General features: G+C 40.8%; 1 protein-coding gene across 5 annotated transcripts in view; it reads right to left on the reverse strand.

Moving 5' to 3' along the window:
* Nucleotides 1-13512, reverse strand: part of CYB5R4 (cytochrome b5 reductase 4) — a 45064-nt gene that overhangs the window by 4900 nt on the left and 26652 nt on the right. For all 5 annotated transcript variants that reach the window (XM_077305452.1, XM_077305424.1, XM_077305414.1 and 2 more), the window contains 8 exons: nt 11881-11938; nt 11676-11769; nt 10217-10249; nt 7154-7276; nt 5920-6060; nt 3227-3379; nt 2770-2920; nt 1735-1821 (listed from right to left, as the gene is read on the reverse strand). In XM_077305452.1, coding sequence (XP_077161567.1) covers nt 1735-1821; nt 2770-2920; nt 3227-3379; nt 5920-6060; nt 7154-7276; nt 10217-10249; nt 11676-11769; nt 11881-11938 — 840 coding nt within the window. The remainder of the gene's footprint in view (nt 1-1734; nt 1822-2769; nt 2921-3226; nt 3380-5919; nt 6061-7153; nt 7277-10216; nt 10250-11675; nt 11770-11880; nt 11939-13512) is intronic.

Below are 13512 nucleotides of genomic sequence, written 5' to 3' on the forward strand. Positions count from 1 at the left end.
CCTTTACCTTTACCTTTATATGCAGTTCAACCCTCCCTTGGTCGAAACCAGACCCTTTCCTCTTCCAGTCAAAACAGCTGACTCTGTAAACCTGTCATGAGTTTTCCTCAACAATGTTACAGCCACTGCTCCAATGTTCTGAATTATCCCAATACAATGAAGTGACTCTCAAGGATTTGGAGAGGAAGAAAATTAACCCTCAGATTATGAGTCATTGTTTAATTTCAATCAGCTATAATGGGTTCGTATTTTTTCTTACCATTAATTTTAGAAAGACGACAAAATCTACAAGAATAACAGCCTTAATCAGAAAACAAACGCAGGTACAATTCCCATATTCCCTGTCAACTATCAGTAGGAAACACAGATCTGACATTGTGCTTTGCTGTTGCAGCTGCAAAGCAAGTCATTTTTCTTCCAGGACATAATTAATATGGCACATAATCTGCAAAAACAACAACCCTTTTTGCACAGTTTGCAACACTAACCAATTTTGATAAAGCTTTGGTATGAGTCAAGCAGAGGTACGTAATTTACTTCAACAAAATGAATAGTTCTCACACAAAAGCCTCAACATCCAAAAGTACCACCCTATTACTAATTCTTAAAGTAACACAAAAGATTAAAATGGAGAGGGAAAGTCCCCTGCATTAAGGTAACATGCAAAAATTGGCAACATGCATTGAAAGGGAAAATAATAGAAAAAGGAGCCCTCTGGCTTTGTAGGTCTTCTCATTGTTGTGCCACACAAAGCTTAACCTAATTTAGAAGTCTGAATAATGCATAACAGAGATGAGGGACTGTACTCTAGAAACATAAAGTAATAGTCATTAAAGCTTTTATACATTTTGTTCCCTAACACATCAGTGAATCTCCACAAAGATTCCCAGTTCTGTGTGTAATTTGCCTTTTTCAAGGCTCACTAGTCTAGTTCAGTATGTGCTTGTTCCAAGATGGCACCATCAGATAGAAGACATGCTTTCAGAATCTACGTGTACATGTATTACATTATGGAGTTACAGGAGCAGGTCTAGTTAATGCACGTCAGTTAAACAGGATCATAAGGCCTACCACTTCATCATACATACATGCATTGATACCACTAGTCTTCAATTTTGTACAGAGAATCTAGCTGGACAAAACCAAATGCCATCAAAATCTTACATAAAATTACTGGGCTACTGCTCAATACCCATTGGACTTGAGCAGAGAAAGTCTACGATGGATTTCTTATACAAACAATACATATTACAAAATCTCTTTTGCTGGTTAAAATTTTGTCAAAAACTCAACAAATATTCTAGAAGTCTTTCCTGAACAGATTCAGATACTTCCTTCTGATAACTTAGATGGAAATAAGCTGCTGAGGGGAGCACCCCATCTCCTGTACTACTTCCCCCAAGGGAGACTGGCAGTCTTCAAGCAAAGGTTGGATGCACACTTTTCTTGGATGCTTTAGGATGCTTAGGGCTGATCCTGCATGGTTGGACTAGATGGCCTGTATGGCCCCTTCCAACTCTATGATTCTATTATTCTATGACTCTTGCTGGAAGGCAGGGGAGGGATCACACACAGTTCTGCCCAAAATACCTTTGTCTACCCTCTGCCTGGTTACCTGAAACTTAAGAGGTAGATTGGATAGTTTTGTGCTGAACTGGATGCCTGTTGCTATCCTAGTCTTTGCCCCTCAAGAACATGTTCTTCTGCCAATCAAGAGCTTGTTCTGTACATTACCTTGTGTCATTCGTGGCTAACTGTTCCAACTGACTTCTCCAAAGTATATCATCTTCCGTTTTGTTGAAAAACACCAACTTGGCTGTCCTTAAGAAAGATATTACAACTTCAACATTTAAATACTTAATTGTAATGTATTAATACTTCACAAGCAGAACATGTTTTGAGCAATGCAATATCTTAAAACCCACATTCTTCTCTATTTACAATCAATCCAGGAAGCCAAAGGCATGGCGATGGCTCAATAACCTTTTCCTGGCCGAAGGACCCAGGGAAGGGGAGGGAGATGCTTCCTGCTGGAGTTTTTCTTTCCCTTTTATACTGGCTGCTGTCCGAGGATTTGGTGGGGCTGCCCCAGAGGGGCTTGGCCTGCCCTCATGGGCTGATCGAATGGACTTTTCCCCATGAAGAGGGTATCAGGTTTTGTCAAAAATTGTCAAGCGTTGACCAGTCCCTGGTGATAAAAAGGTTGGGGACCACTGTAGTAGAGTATCATCTGAGTGCTGTAGCAATCAATTTCTCCCACCAGTGCAGCTACACTGCTGGAAGACAGAAAGGGTGATTTCTGGTCTCAGAATACAGAATTCAACCCTGTGATTGCAAATGCACTATCAAATCATCACGAGTTGCTATCACTGCAAACAGCAACTAACTTAGGTTATATAAGGGAAGTGTCAGAAACATGATGTCCCAACAGACAAAGTCTTGCCTAGGCACAAACTGGCACGGGGATATGGCAAATTACTGTATTTTACAATTTGGACTGATATTTGACACACCGATCATTTAAACATTCTTTGTCTAAATATTCTAAAATTGCATTAGTAGCTCCTTCCTGCAATCATGGTGCGCAATGCTAAGCTGGCACAGTGTTTATTCAGTGTGCTCTGTTGTATATAATTATCTATTGCTACAGCAAGTCTTTCAAAGATTAAACATGCCATTTTAATTAGGAGTGATTAACACTGAACACAGACGACCTTCAAATTGGCTTGGAGCTTTGTGTCACGATAATTTTATCAGGAATTTTGATACCTGAGGTTACTGCTACTTGTCAAAACGTAGTTCAACAGTTTGACCATTGGTGTAAATCCCGTGCCTGCTGCTAGTAAAAATAGGTCTTCTACATCTTCAGCTTGTGGTTTTATGAAGTTACCTTCAGGATTACTCACAGAAATGTACTCCCCTATACAATAAAACAAAAAAAAAGGAGAAACACTGTTCCCAACATCTATTCACAAAAATAAATCCAGGAATGTATGCAATTCATAGAATTGTAAGTGGCAAATATATTTATGAAAACATTATTAAAAACATAAATAATTCTTAGTTTGCAGCCCGATTTTCAAAACCATATTGTAATGTGTTTCATGCTACATGTGTTGATTCTGAAAATGATTCAAATATTCAGAGATTATGATACAATACCATTTAACAGCCTCAACCCCAGTTTTAGGATACGCTGACAGGCAAAACTCCTGTACAAACTTACCTATGCATAAACAGTCAAGCACAGGTGTGAACAGTCCACTGGGATAAATTTTGATCATGAAATATATGTGTGTCTTATCATTGTGAGAAGAGTCTTTGAATTCTGATACCAAGGAAGATGTCACAGGTGTATATGGTTTCACTATCTCTGTGCCTATAGAAAACAAGTAGAAGAAAACTCAGCCTAAACAGAACATTAAACCTATATTATAGCCATTGAGAAAAGAAATCAGTGTCAAGAACTCATTGTGCTTGGAACCAAAAGCCTTTCCCTACAGCATCTCTAAAATCCCACATATATGAATTGTAGGTTAAACAAACAAGCAAAAAACCCAACAGACTTCTTGCAGGAATGCTTCTACTGCAGGGTTTCTCAACCAGGGTTTCATGAAACTCTGGAGTTTCTTGACAGCCCTAGAATGGTTTCTTGAATCGGTGGGATTATACTAGCAAGAAAGCCCATTGCAAGCAGGAATACAATGGGCGCTAGGACCCAGGGGACACCGGGAGGTGCAGATCCCTGCGTGTCTCTCTCTCCCTCTCATTGTGTGTCTCCCAGTGTGCCTTGCAGCAGGAGCCATAGCAGCTAAGTAGGTCTCATTCTTAGGAGGGAAGCATGGCTGGTCAACAGCTTGGGGCAGCTCTCTCTGTCTCTCTCTCTCTCCCTCCGTCGCAGCAGGGGCGGCTCCCTCTGTGTCTCTGTCAATAGCTTGGGGCAGCTCGCTCTGTGTCTCTCTCTGCCTCCCTCGCAGCAGGAGCGAGAGGAGGGAATGAGGGCTCATGTTTGGTCTGGCAGGGCTCTGTGTGTCTCTCTCTGTTTCTGGCACAGCTGAGAGGAACATGGCTAATGTCCAGGGAGGAAGGGCGGGAGCTGTAGGGGCAGGTCCTGATTGGCCCTATTTCAACTCGGACAGCCGGACACGTTCCACCCCCCCAGGCTTTTTCACAAATATATAGAGGAACCATGGATAAGGATATGGTCATGTTGACCCCCCCCCCTCCACCCAATGGCTACTTCTAGGGTTTCTCAAAGCCTGAAGAATGTTTCAGGGGTTTCTCAACAGGAAAAAAAGTTGAGAAAGGCTCTGTATAGTGTCATGCTACTGATAGTAGTCTCTTATACTTCCCTCCTTAACTAAAAGTAATAAGTGGCTAAGCTAAGTTTTAACAGAACAAAGTTTGAATACAGCTGCACCTTTAAAGCCATCAAGTTTTATTCAAGGTATAAGCTTTCTTGTAATGCACCCTTCTTCTGATATCTGCATGCACACAATAACTCTTGATCTTAAAGGTGTCACTGGACTCAAACTTTGTTCTGCTGCTGTTTGGAGGTGACTAATAAGCTCCTTACAACGCTCCTATCAGGGCAACCCAAGAATCCTTTGGTGGCACAAAACTATGGTTCATTTAACCATCAAAAATTCTCAACTTTAGGATATTTCATCACAATAAAAGCATCACCTAACCACACAATCTACCTATTACAAATCTGGGTAATAATTAAATCCTGTCTAAACAAGTTTCTAAAATAGGATTCTTAGACTTTAAAGAAGCAAATACATACCTACCTTTGTCAAAATGGAGTGCTAGCTTCCCCTAGATGCTAAATAGATCAAGTCTATTTGCCATTTTCTCTTCATAATTATTTTGACCTATTCTAATAAAGTATTGTATAAGCTAGAAATCAAACCTTTGGAGGGTCTTTTCTCCATTAACATCACTTCACAATTAGCAACAGGGCAGATAAACTGTCAAAATTACCTTTGTTTGTAAAGCATTTCATTAACCCACTCATCTTCCTCATTTAATCTAAAATATACCTTATTAATTAATCATCTAAATCATTTCTAGGGCTAGATTGTTGTCTTCCCATTTCATCCTGGTTTCCTCCAAATGAGAACTGAATTAATTCTCCTATGAATAAGCATGCAGCAGTGTGATGTATTTGTTATGACAAAACATATATCTCTAGAGGCTTTACCACTGATAGGCATGTAAGGATTACAACTTGAACACCAGAGGTTATGTACGCCAGTGGTCCCCAACCATTCTGAGGCTGGGGACCGGCAGGGCATCGGGCCGCGCCCGTGCGGACCACAACCGTGCACAGCCCGGTCCTGATTCCCACTCCCCGCCCTCCTGCAGTAAGAAGCTTCCCAGGCCGCAAGCTTGCGGCCTGGGAAGTTTTTTACTGCGGGGGGTGGGGGTGGGGAGAGGGAGCTGCGGCCCGGCGCCATGGCCTTCGCGGCCCGGCACCGGGCCGCGGCCCGCAGGTTGGGGACCACTGATGTACGCAGAGCCCAAAGTAGCACGTGTTAAGCACTAAGCACTCCTTTTCAACACTAGAAATATGTCAACTTTATTGGCTGCGTAAGACTGACGGTGGTGGAAAGTGCCATCACAGCTGATTTATGACAACCCCACAGGGTTTTCTATGAAAGATACATTTAAAGGTAGTTTGCCATTACCTGCCTCCGTGTCACAATCTGGGTATTCCATGCAGATCTACCATCTGAATACTGGCCAGGACTGACCCTGCTTAGTTTCTGAGATCAAGCTTGCCTGGGCTATACAGGCCACAAGTATATAAATCTTTATTATTATTTAAGAAGAAATTACTCCATTAATATGTATGTTTTCACATTACAAAATGAATTGGGTCCATAGAAAAAGTACAGATTTCCAATCTATTACCTGTAATTGTTTTTTTTAGGTAAAGGTGACAACCAATTGGAACCTGGAGATGAGTTCCTGGTGGTAACATTACACACAAGAGTCTAGTGTCATGACTGACACTGGACTTTGATATCAATTTGCATTTTCTGAAGAACAAGCCTTAAACAAAAACAGAAACAGTATTTCATTCAAATTATCCTGCTTAAATATTCACATACCTAAACAGTGTATATCTGAAGTTCATGTAAAATATCCATTCCCATTCATCACTTCCCAAGTATATTTTAACAGCACACTTCTGTACCATTCGTGATCTTAAACCATTTTACTAATAGAGCAAAAACATTACTACTGTAACAATGAACATTAATGTAAGATAAGGGGTTAGATTCTAAAAGCTGGAACACCTACTGATCTTCCCCATCTTCCTCCTCTCACCTATGATCCTTGACAAGTTAATGCTGGGTAGTCTCAAATAAAATGTTATGTGACACACAGAGAGGGAAGCCATAGTGAAGAGGCAGATCTGAGCAAAAATCACCCCCACCAGTGCTGATGAAAGGCAGAGACAGGGACAATTTTGGCCAGTTCTGTCTCCTCGCTGCAACATTCCATGGAACTTTGCCCATATTACTCCACAATCCCTAACATCAGTTTCTCAGGGAAGTCAAAATACATAAACAAATAAATATAAATAATATAACAAAGAAACATCTACTTATGCATCTTTTCATATACGGTTAAAAGAGTCCAATCTTTGATTATTTTATTATTGAAAGTGAAGGCTTTTGTTCATTTCACAGTTTCTAATTGCCAAATTCTAAAAGATCTGAGAAGGCCTGAGTATAAAATTTCGCGGACCGTTGGGAGGAAAGGAAAATTTACAGGAAATACACAGGTAAACACATTCCACTGGTACCATGGAAACACAATAGCATCAACTTATACATAACACACAACTGCTTCTGTTAGAACAAGGCTGCAAAGAGTGAGCAGCAATTTGGTTTTGTTTCCTAAATCAGAACTGGGGGAGGGAGAGGAATAAAGCTAGATTTGAGTCCATTAGCACCTAAGTGGCCAATAAGATTTTCAGGGTATAAGCTTCTGAGAGTAAAGCTCCCTCTGAAAAGCTTATGCCCCGAAAATGTTGTTCATCTCTCAGGTGCTATTAGAATCAAATCTAGCTGTTCTAGCAGACCAACAAGGCTACCCTTTGAAAATAGCCTTAGGTAGGGAGACCAAAGCTAATTACCTCTATCCGCGCGTTTGACAAAAGAGTTATGACTCTGCAGTGGTTGCCCAAGTTTTTTCCAAGGGAGAATTTCTTTCTTCTTCAGGATCAACTCCACCTTTCCCACTTTTTCTGAGATCTGTACTATAAATACATGTACTGTTGTTCTACACTTAATATAAACACAATATTTACAGCTAACACTGAGCTCAGCCATTATAGCATCTGTAATACAAAAGCACAGCTTGATAACCTCAACCGAGTTTAATACCGGGGGAGGAAGGAGAGATTTCATACAAATGAACTGAAAATGTGCAGCAGAGCCATCAGTTTTGTACTTTCTTCAGAAAATTAAAGTATGAAACATCTGCTTAGTTCTACCCTTATTTTCTACATCTCCATTCAATTTTTCCTAACTTAATAGTAGTAGATTTAGATGAATGTTGAACAAACCATTTTAAAGAGTACAGAACAAAGATTAAAATATATATTCCAAGGATGACAGATTCCAAGGAAACAGAAGGCAAAGAACTGTGAAACCGGTTTTATGGGCTCAAGGGAGCTTTCAATTTGTTTCTCATGAACAACTGAGACTCATGGGGGATGATAAACTACTTTTGAAATGAAGGGACTTTCAAAAGTAATTTGTTTTTACTGTGTGGGAGTTTACTGTTCAAAAGATATTAAAGTATAACATTTCCACTGAACAGAATTCGCTGCATGGGCCGAAGCATTTCTTTGTTTACTCAGTAAGGAAGAAATTATAAAACAAGAAGGCACCAGTATACAATTTTACAGAACTTCAATATGTCAGAATGAATAGGGACAAATAAGAGCCAACAGCCTCAGTAACTAACTGGTTCTAAATTAACAATTAAATGCTAAGGTTTACAGAGTATTTCAATATCAAATCCTTCATTGCACAACAGCTGAATTCTTCCTTCTGTCTGTACAAAAGATAACACCCATAACCAAGAAGTAGATAGTGGACTAGGTACCACATGTTTAGTCTGTTGTGTAATTATAATAATTGTTAAATTATTACACTAGCTTGGTGTAGTGGTTAGGACTACGGACTTCTAATCTGGTGAGCTGGGTTTGATTCTCCGCTCTCCCACATGTAGCCAGCTGGGTGACCTTGGGCTCACCACAGCACTGAGAAAACTGCTCTGACCGAGCAGGAATATCAGGGCTCTCTCAACCTCACTTACCCCACAAGGTGTCTGTTGTGGGGAGAGGAAGGGAAGGCGACTGTAAGCCACTTTGAGCCTCCTTTGGGTAGGGAAAAGTGGCATATAAGAACCAACTCTTCTTCTTCTTCATATAAATGTTAAGGCTTGGATACATCAATTGTTTGGATAGAGAGGTGACACATTTTCTAAAATATGCTAAAGCATTCTCAAGGTCAGCCAATCTAATGAAGCCAAATTATTGGGGGAGGGGGATTTTAGTAGTGATTTGTAGGCATGGGCTATTTGATTTGGCCAAAAAGTATCCAAATTAGCTGTGACTCATGCTCAACTTGGCCAAATCGAATCCGAATCTCCATTTTGCCATTAGTTTAAATGGCCAATTTGAGCCTGTCTGGATCATTGAATTGTGATTTGGCACAATTCGAACAAGTCATGCAGCCATTTAAAATGTAAAGGGAAGGAAGAAGCGAACGGGGAATGCTGATACCTCCCTCGCCTTTCCTGGAGGGGGAGGAATCCTCTGCTGACCAATGGCTAAGCTCCTTAGTGGAAGCTTAGCCAATCATTGCAATGCCCTTGGCCAATCACAGAAGGTTTTTTTTTTCAACTTTTCTGTGCATGGTCAGAGACTGTATAAAAGGAAGGGCCTGCTGTGATTTTCTGGTGGAAAGGAGACTTGCTTTTAAAAGCAAATTGTTGTCTTACAATCTAGTTTGCTATGGCTTTAATTTGTTTTAATTTGAATGGTTTAGTTTCTTGTTTATTCCAATTTCCAGTGGATGGCTGTGTGTAGGGGAGTGAAATTAGGAGACCAGCCTTAACTTTTACATTTGAGGGCTGTTGGCTCTGGTGGTCTCTTCTTGTTTGTTGTTTCTAGTTTAGTGCTGGGTTTGTGAACTGGTGCCTCTTTTGTGTGCTGTGTTTAATTTTGGTTTCCAACTTTCCAGTTTTGGGCTGGGTGGCCTTGGGGCAAGGACAGAAGGCTTCTGGCCTGCTGGGTCTTGTTTGATTTGAGGCTGCTTGCACTTGCAGCATCCTTGTTATGGTGTTGCTTTTTCTGATCTGGTTGGTAAGGCAAGGGTATTGAATGCCTTTTTCCCTGCAGTTTGTTATAGTGGTTTGCTGGTTTCAGTTTATTGGTTAGATTGAAGCTGTGGTTTCAGGGAGAAAAGAGCACTTTAGGTCAAGTAGTTTAGTTTTCTGTCTAAATAAGCTTTATACAAAAAGGGACTTTTGTAGGTGTTTTACCTATTTTTAATACAATTTTAGGATCGGGCTCTAGTTTCTTCCCTAATTTGACCTCCATTATATCCAATTGTGTGAAAAATCATATTTTAGGATCTGATTCAGTGCCCCCCATCCAATCTCCATTATTTCCAATGATGTGAATGTATGAATAGATCAGAGAATCTGGTCTGTTCACCATAGGAAATAATGTACATTGGATGGGGACACCCTATTTGGGTGAGACTAGGATTGGACCCTCTGGCCCAATGCTTTTGAAATTTGGGACTTCTTTTGAGGAGGGGCTCCTGCAGCTACACAGCAAGTTTGGTGCCTCTGCCTCAAACCCCCACCACCCAGAGCCTGGAAAAGACAGAAATGGAAAATTCCCATTGACCTGAATGGTGTCATTGGTTTCAATAGCGCCAAAATTTGGATGCATCCCAATCAATTCACACAAACCAATACTATACTGTGGATGATTCAGATGAACCAAATCACCCTCTCCTTGCACATGCCTAACATGTAGCAAAGGTTAAGATTCTCTATATTTTAAAAGGTTGTTGAAACAGTGCAGATGTATTCAAGTTGCTTAAACAAAATAATTTTTACTTCATTTGGTTAGAATATATGTCTCTGACTATGAGAAGACAAGCATCTTACTTACCTACAATGTCCCCTTGAACTGCATAACTCAACTCTAAAATAGATAAACATATATATCAGTTTAATATATACCACTTGTCTGCAATTGTAATTTTTAAGTATCCTCATTTAAAATTAGGTGACCATGAGAAAGAGAGGCTATATTTTGCAAGGGATTTTGCATTGCAGATATGGTATAACCAAGTTCAATGACATTGACTAGATTTACTCCAGCATCTAAAGATGCAGTATGAATCCAAGGCCAGACCATTTTGTGGTTCCCTCAAATGAGCCATTTTTGTGTTTGAGGCAGTAAATAAGAGCATTCCCCTTTTCCCCAAGTCAGTAACATGTGTTCTACTTTAAATTATCTTATAATATGTCCTTTAATGGCGCCCCAAAATGCCCTGTTCCTAGAGAGAAAGGCTGCTTTTTAAAAATGATCAGTTGGCAGCTCTCTCTAGGAATGCAAACTAGTTCATAGAAACCCCCCCAACTGCACATTTGGCTCTCCCTAATGTTATCCTGGCCTTAGAACATTATTTGTCCATTGAACAAATAGACATATGTAGCTGCGGTTGCTGTAGTAACTTGGTCCATCAAAGTCAGTACTATCTACTCAAGGACTCCAAAGTCTGACAAATAGAGGTGTTTTACATCAGAATGGTTCAGAGTGCAGCTGCTCAGCTCCTGTCAAGAGCCCCATGGAGATCACATATTACACCTGTGCTCTTCCAACTGCACCGGCTCCAGATTGGAGAACGAATCAGATTCAAGGTTTTTACTCTTACATTCAAGGCCCTAAACAGCCTGGGACCCATGTATCTTTGGTCAGACAGTCTAAATCTGCTTAGGGTCCCCTGCCCCAAAGAGGTAAAGCTGGTCTCAACGAGGACCAGGGCTTTTTAGGCCCTGGCCCCACCCTGGTGGAATGCTATGCCTGAAGAGACCAGGGCCCCTCAGGATCTTATAAAATTTCAAAGGGCTTGTTTAACTAAACTGTTCCGTTGAGGCCAGGCAATAGCATCATGAGTTGTTGGCCTCCCTAACAGGAACCCCTCCAACTATGATCAATCTCCATAGATAGACAAATAATATGAGGGTTTAGCTGGTTAATTGTTTTATTGCTTCTTATGTATTGTTTTAAAATGCTGTGAACTACTCTGAGCTAACAGGGATGGGGTGGTATGCAAATAAAATATGTATTTATTATTATTTATTTACCTACTGCCTGGTCCTTTTACTTGGAGATGCCAGGGATTGTACCTGGGACCATCTCCAGGCAGGACAGGACAGGGGGATGCTCTACCACTTAGCTGCGGCCTTCCCTTTTGTGTTAACATATGGTACCTCAGAGCTTGGGCACCAACACCGCATCACTGAAAGCAGTAGAAAAAACAGTACAATTTTAATGAAGCTGGATTTTATTTCTACAGTTTTTTATCCCCTATACAGAGAGAATTTGCCAATAAAGCTCTTACCAAAATGTAGAAGATATGAGCAGTCATTCACCATGATCTCTACTCGCAGTCGACCTTCATGAAGATCAGCTATCACCAACTCAGAGTTAATATCCTTGCAGAAGGGGAGAAATAGAAACCATTTCAAAGCAGTTGTTAAAACTGGAATTCACAGGGGAGAAAAAAACCTATCATTTTCCAATTCTTTTCTACCAAATATATTTACCTTTTGTTTTGTGTATATGACGACAGTGACTGTACCATCTGTCTGGAACCAATCATAACTGAAATGTATTGAGAAAACTATAAATCTTTTGAATATAATTACACATTTAAAAACCTGCTTCCATATTGGAATCCTTTCTGAGCCTATTCAGAAGAAACTTGCCTCAGTTATACCAGAAGGTATGATTCGCAATTGGTAGAAAATGTTGGTCATTTGTATTAGGGTAGGCAACATAGAAATAACACAAACCCCAAATCCAGTCACCATAGAGGCAAGAGTCTCTGCAGCTCTGTGCAAGAATGACAAGTCTTTACCTCTCCCATGAGATCTCCATATTATGTCATATGCCTTAGGGAAAGGCAGGATCAGTAACGCTACAAAAGGTGGCTAGCTACCAAGGGCACTGGTGGGGGCAGAAGCAAATTTGGAGACAGTGTAAGTGGAACATGACTGGAGTAATATGGTACCTATGGCCTACTACAGTTCACATTCTGGCCACATTGTTTGGTGCTCACTGCAATGTCCCAACGGTCTTTAAGAACAGCCCTGCATAAATCATGTTGCACTAGTCTAATCCAGATGTGAACCAGGGCATGCACAATAGTGGCAAGAACTTTTCTGACCAGGAGGGGCTGGCTCATCGCCTATCTCAAGGAGATACTGACTGTTTCCTGGACTCAGTCCATTAGCCCTGCCCCAGCAGATTTAAACAGCCTGAAGGGGCAAGAGTCATACAAGCAAGAATCCAGTCCACATCCTCATACTGGACAAGACAAAAGGTATCCTTCACAACTAGACAAATCAGCACCATGGGACCATCCATCAGTGCTAATGTATAGTTCAAGTAGGAACAGATGCAAAAGATTTTATCCACAGTGTTGAACAAAATGACTGCAGCAGACTACAGAGCAGTCCACCTCCTCCCATAGGCCAGAACCCAATAGGTCCTTGAGCATCCAGAAGAGCCCTGCAGATGCAATGGTAATGGGGAAGTATTATTTTTTTGCCTCCATTACTGTCACAAAATAGGCTGGAAAATACCTCTAGCACATCCCTTGCTGAATTCATCTTGAGTCTTTCTCCACTGCTGCTCTTTCTTCCTTTTCATTGACCTCAATTCCTCAAGATGCCTAAGCTCTGAGAGAAGGCATCTAGGAGCAGTCATGGCAATTGCCTTGATCATTCTCTCATTCCAGAGATCAACCAGGGCATCAACAGGAGTGCTGAACACATCAGCAGAAAAATCCCCTAATGCCATCTGAAAGCCAATTGGATCCACCGGACTATGGATATCGATCATCTTAACTGCCCCCCAAACTGCAATTTTTTGTATCCCTGTAAGTTTAAACCCAAGCAAACACTGATCTGCCCATGACAAGCACAGTCTCTTCCATCTCCTTACCTTCAGGGCATTGTTTAATGCCCAGATCAAAACACGAGATCTTAGCTATCTATTCCATTCCTATTATATAACAAGATATTTGAGATTTTGACACCTTGAATTGTCACTTAACGATGAACTAGAAAGCTTCGGTAATGGCTCATATCATTCCCAAGTTGGCTTATCCATTGGTCTATCAAGGTCTACTCTTATTGGCATCATTTCTCCAGGATTTCAGGTAGAGATCTTTC

This window comes from Paroedura picta, chromosome 1 (genome assembly GCF_049243985.1).
Source record: "Paroedura picta isolate Pp20150507F chromosome 1, Ppicta_v3.0, whole genome shotgun sequence".
Lineage (NCBI taxonomy): Eukaryota > Metazoa > Chordata > Lepidosauria > Squamata > Gekkonidae > Paroedura > Paroedura picta.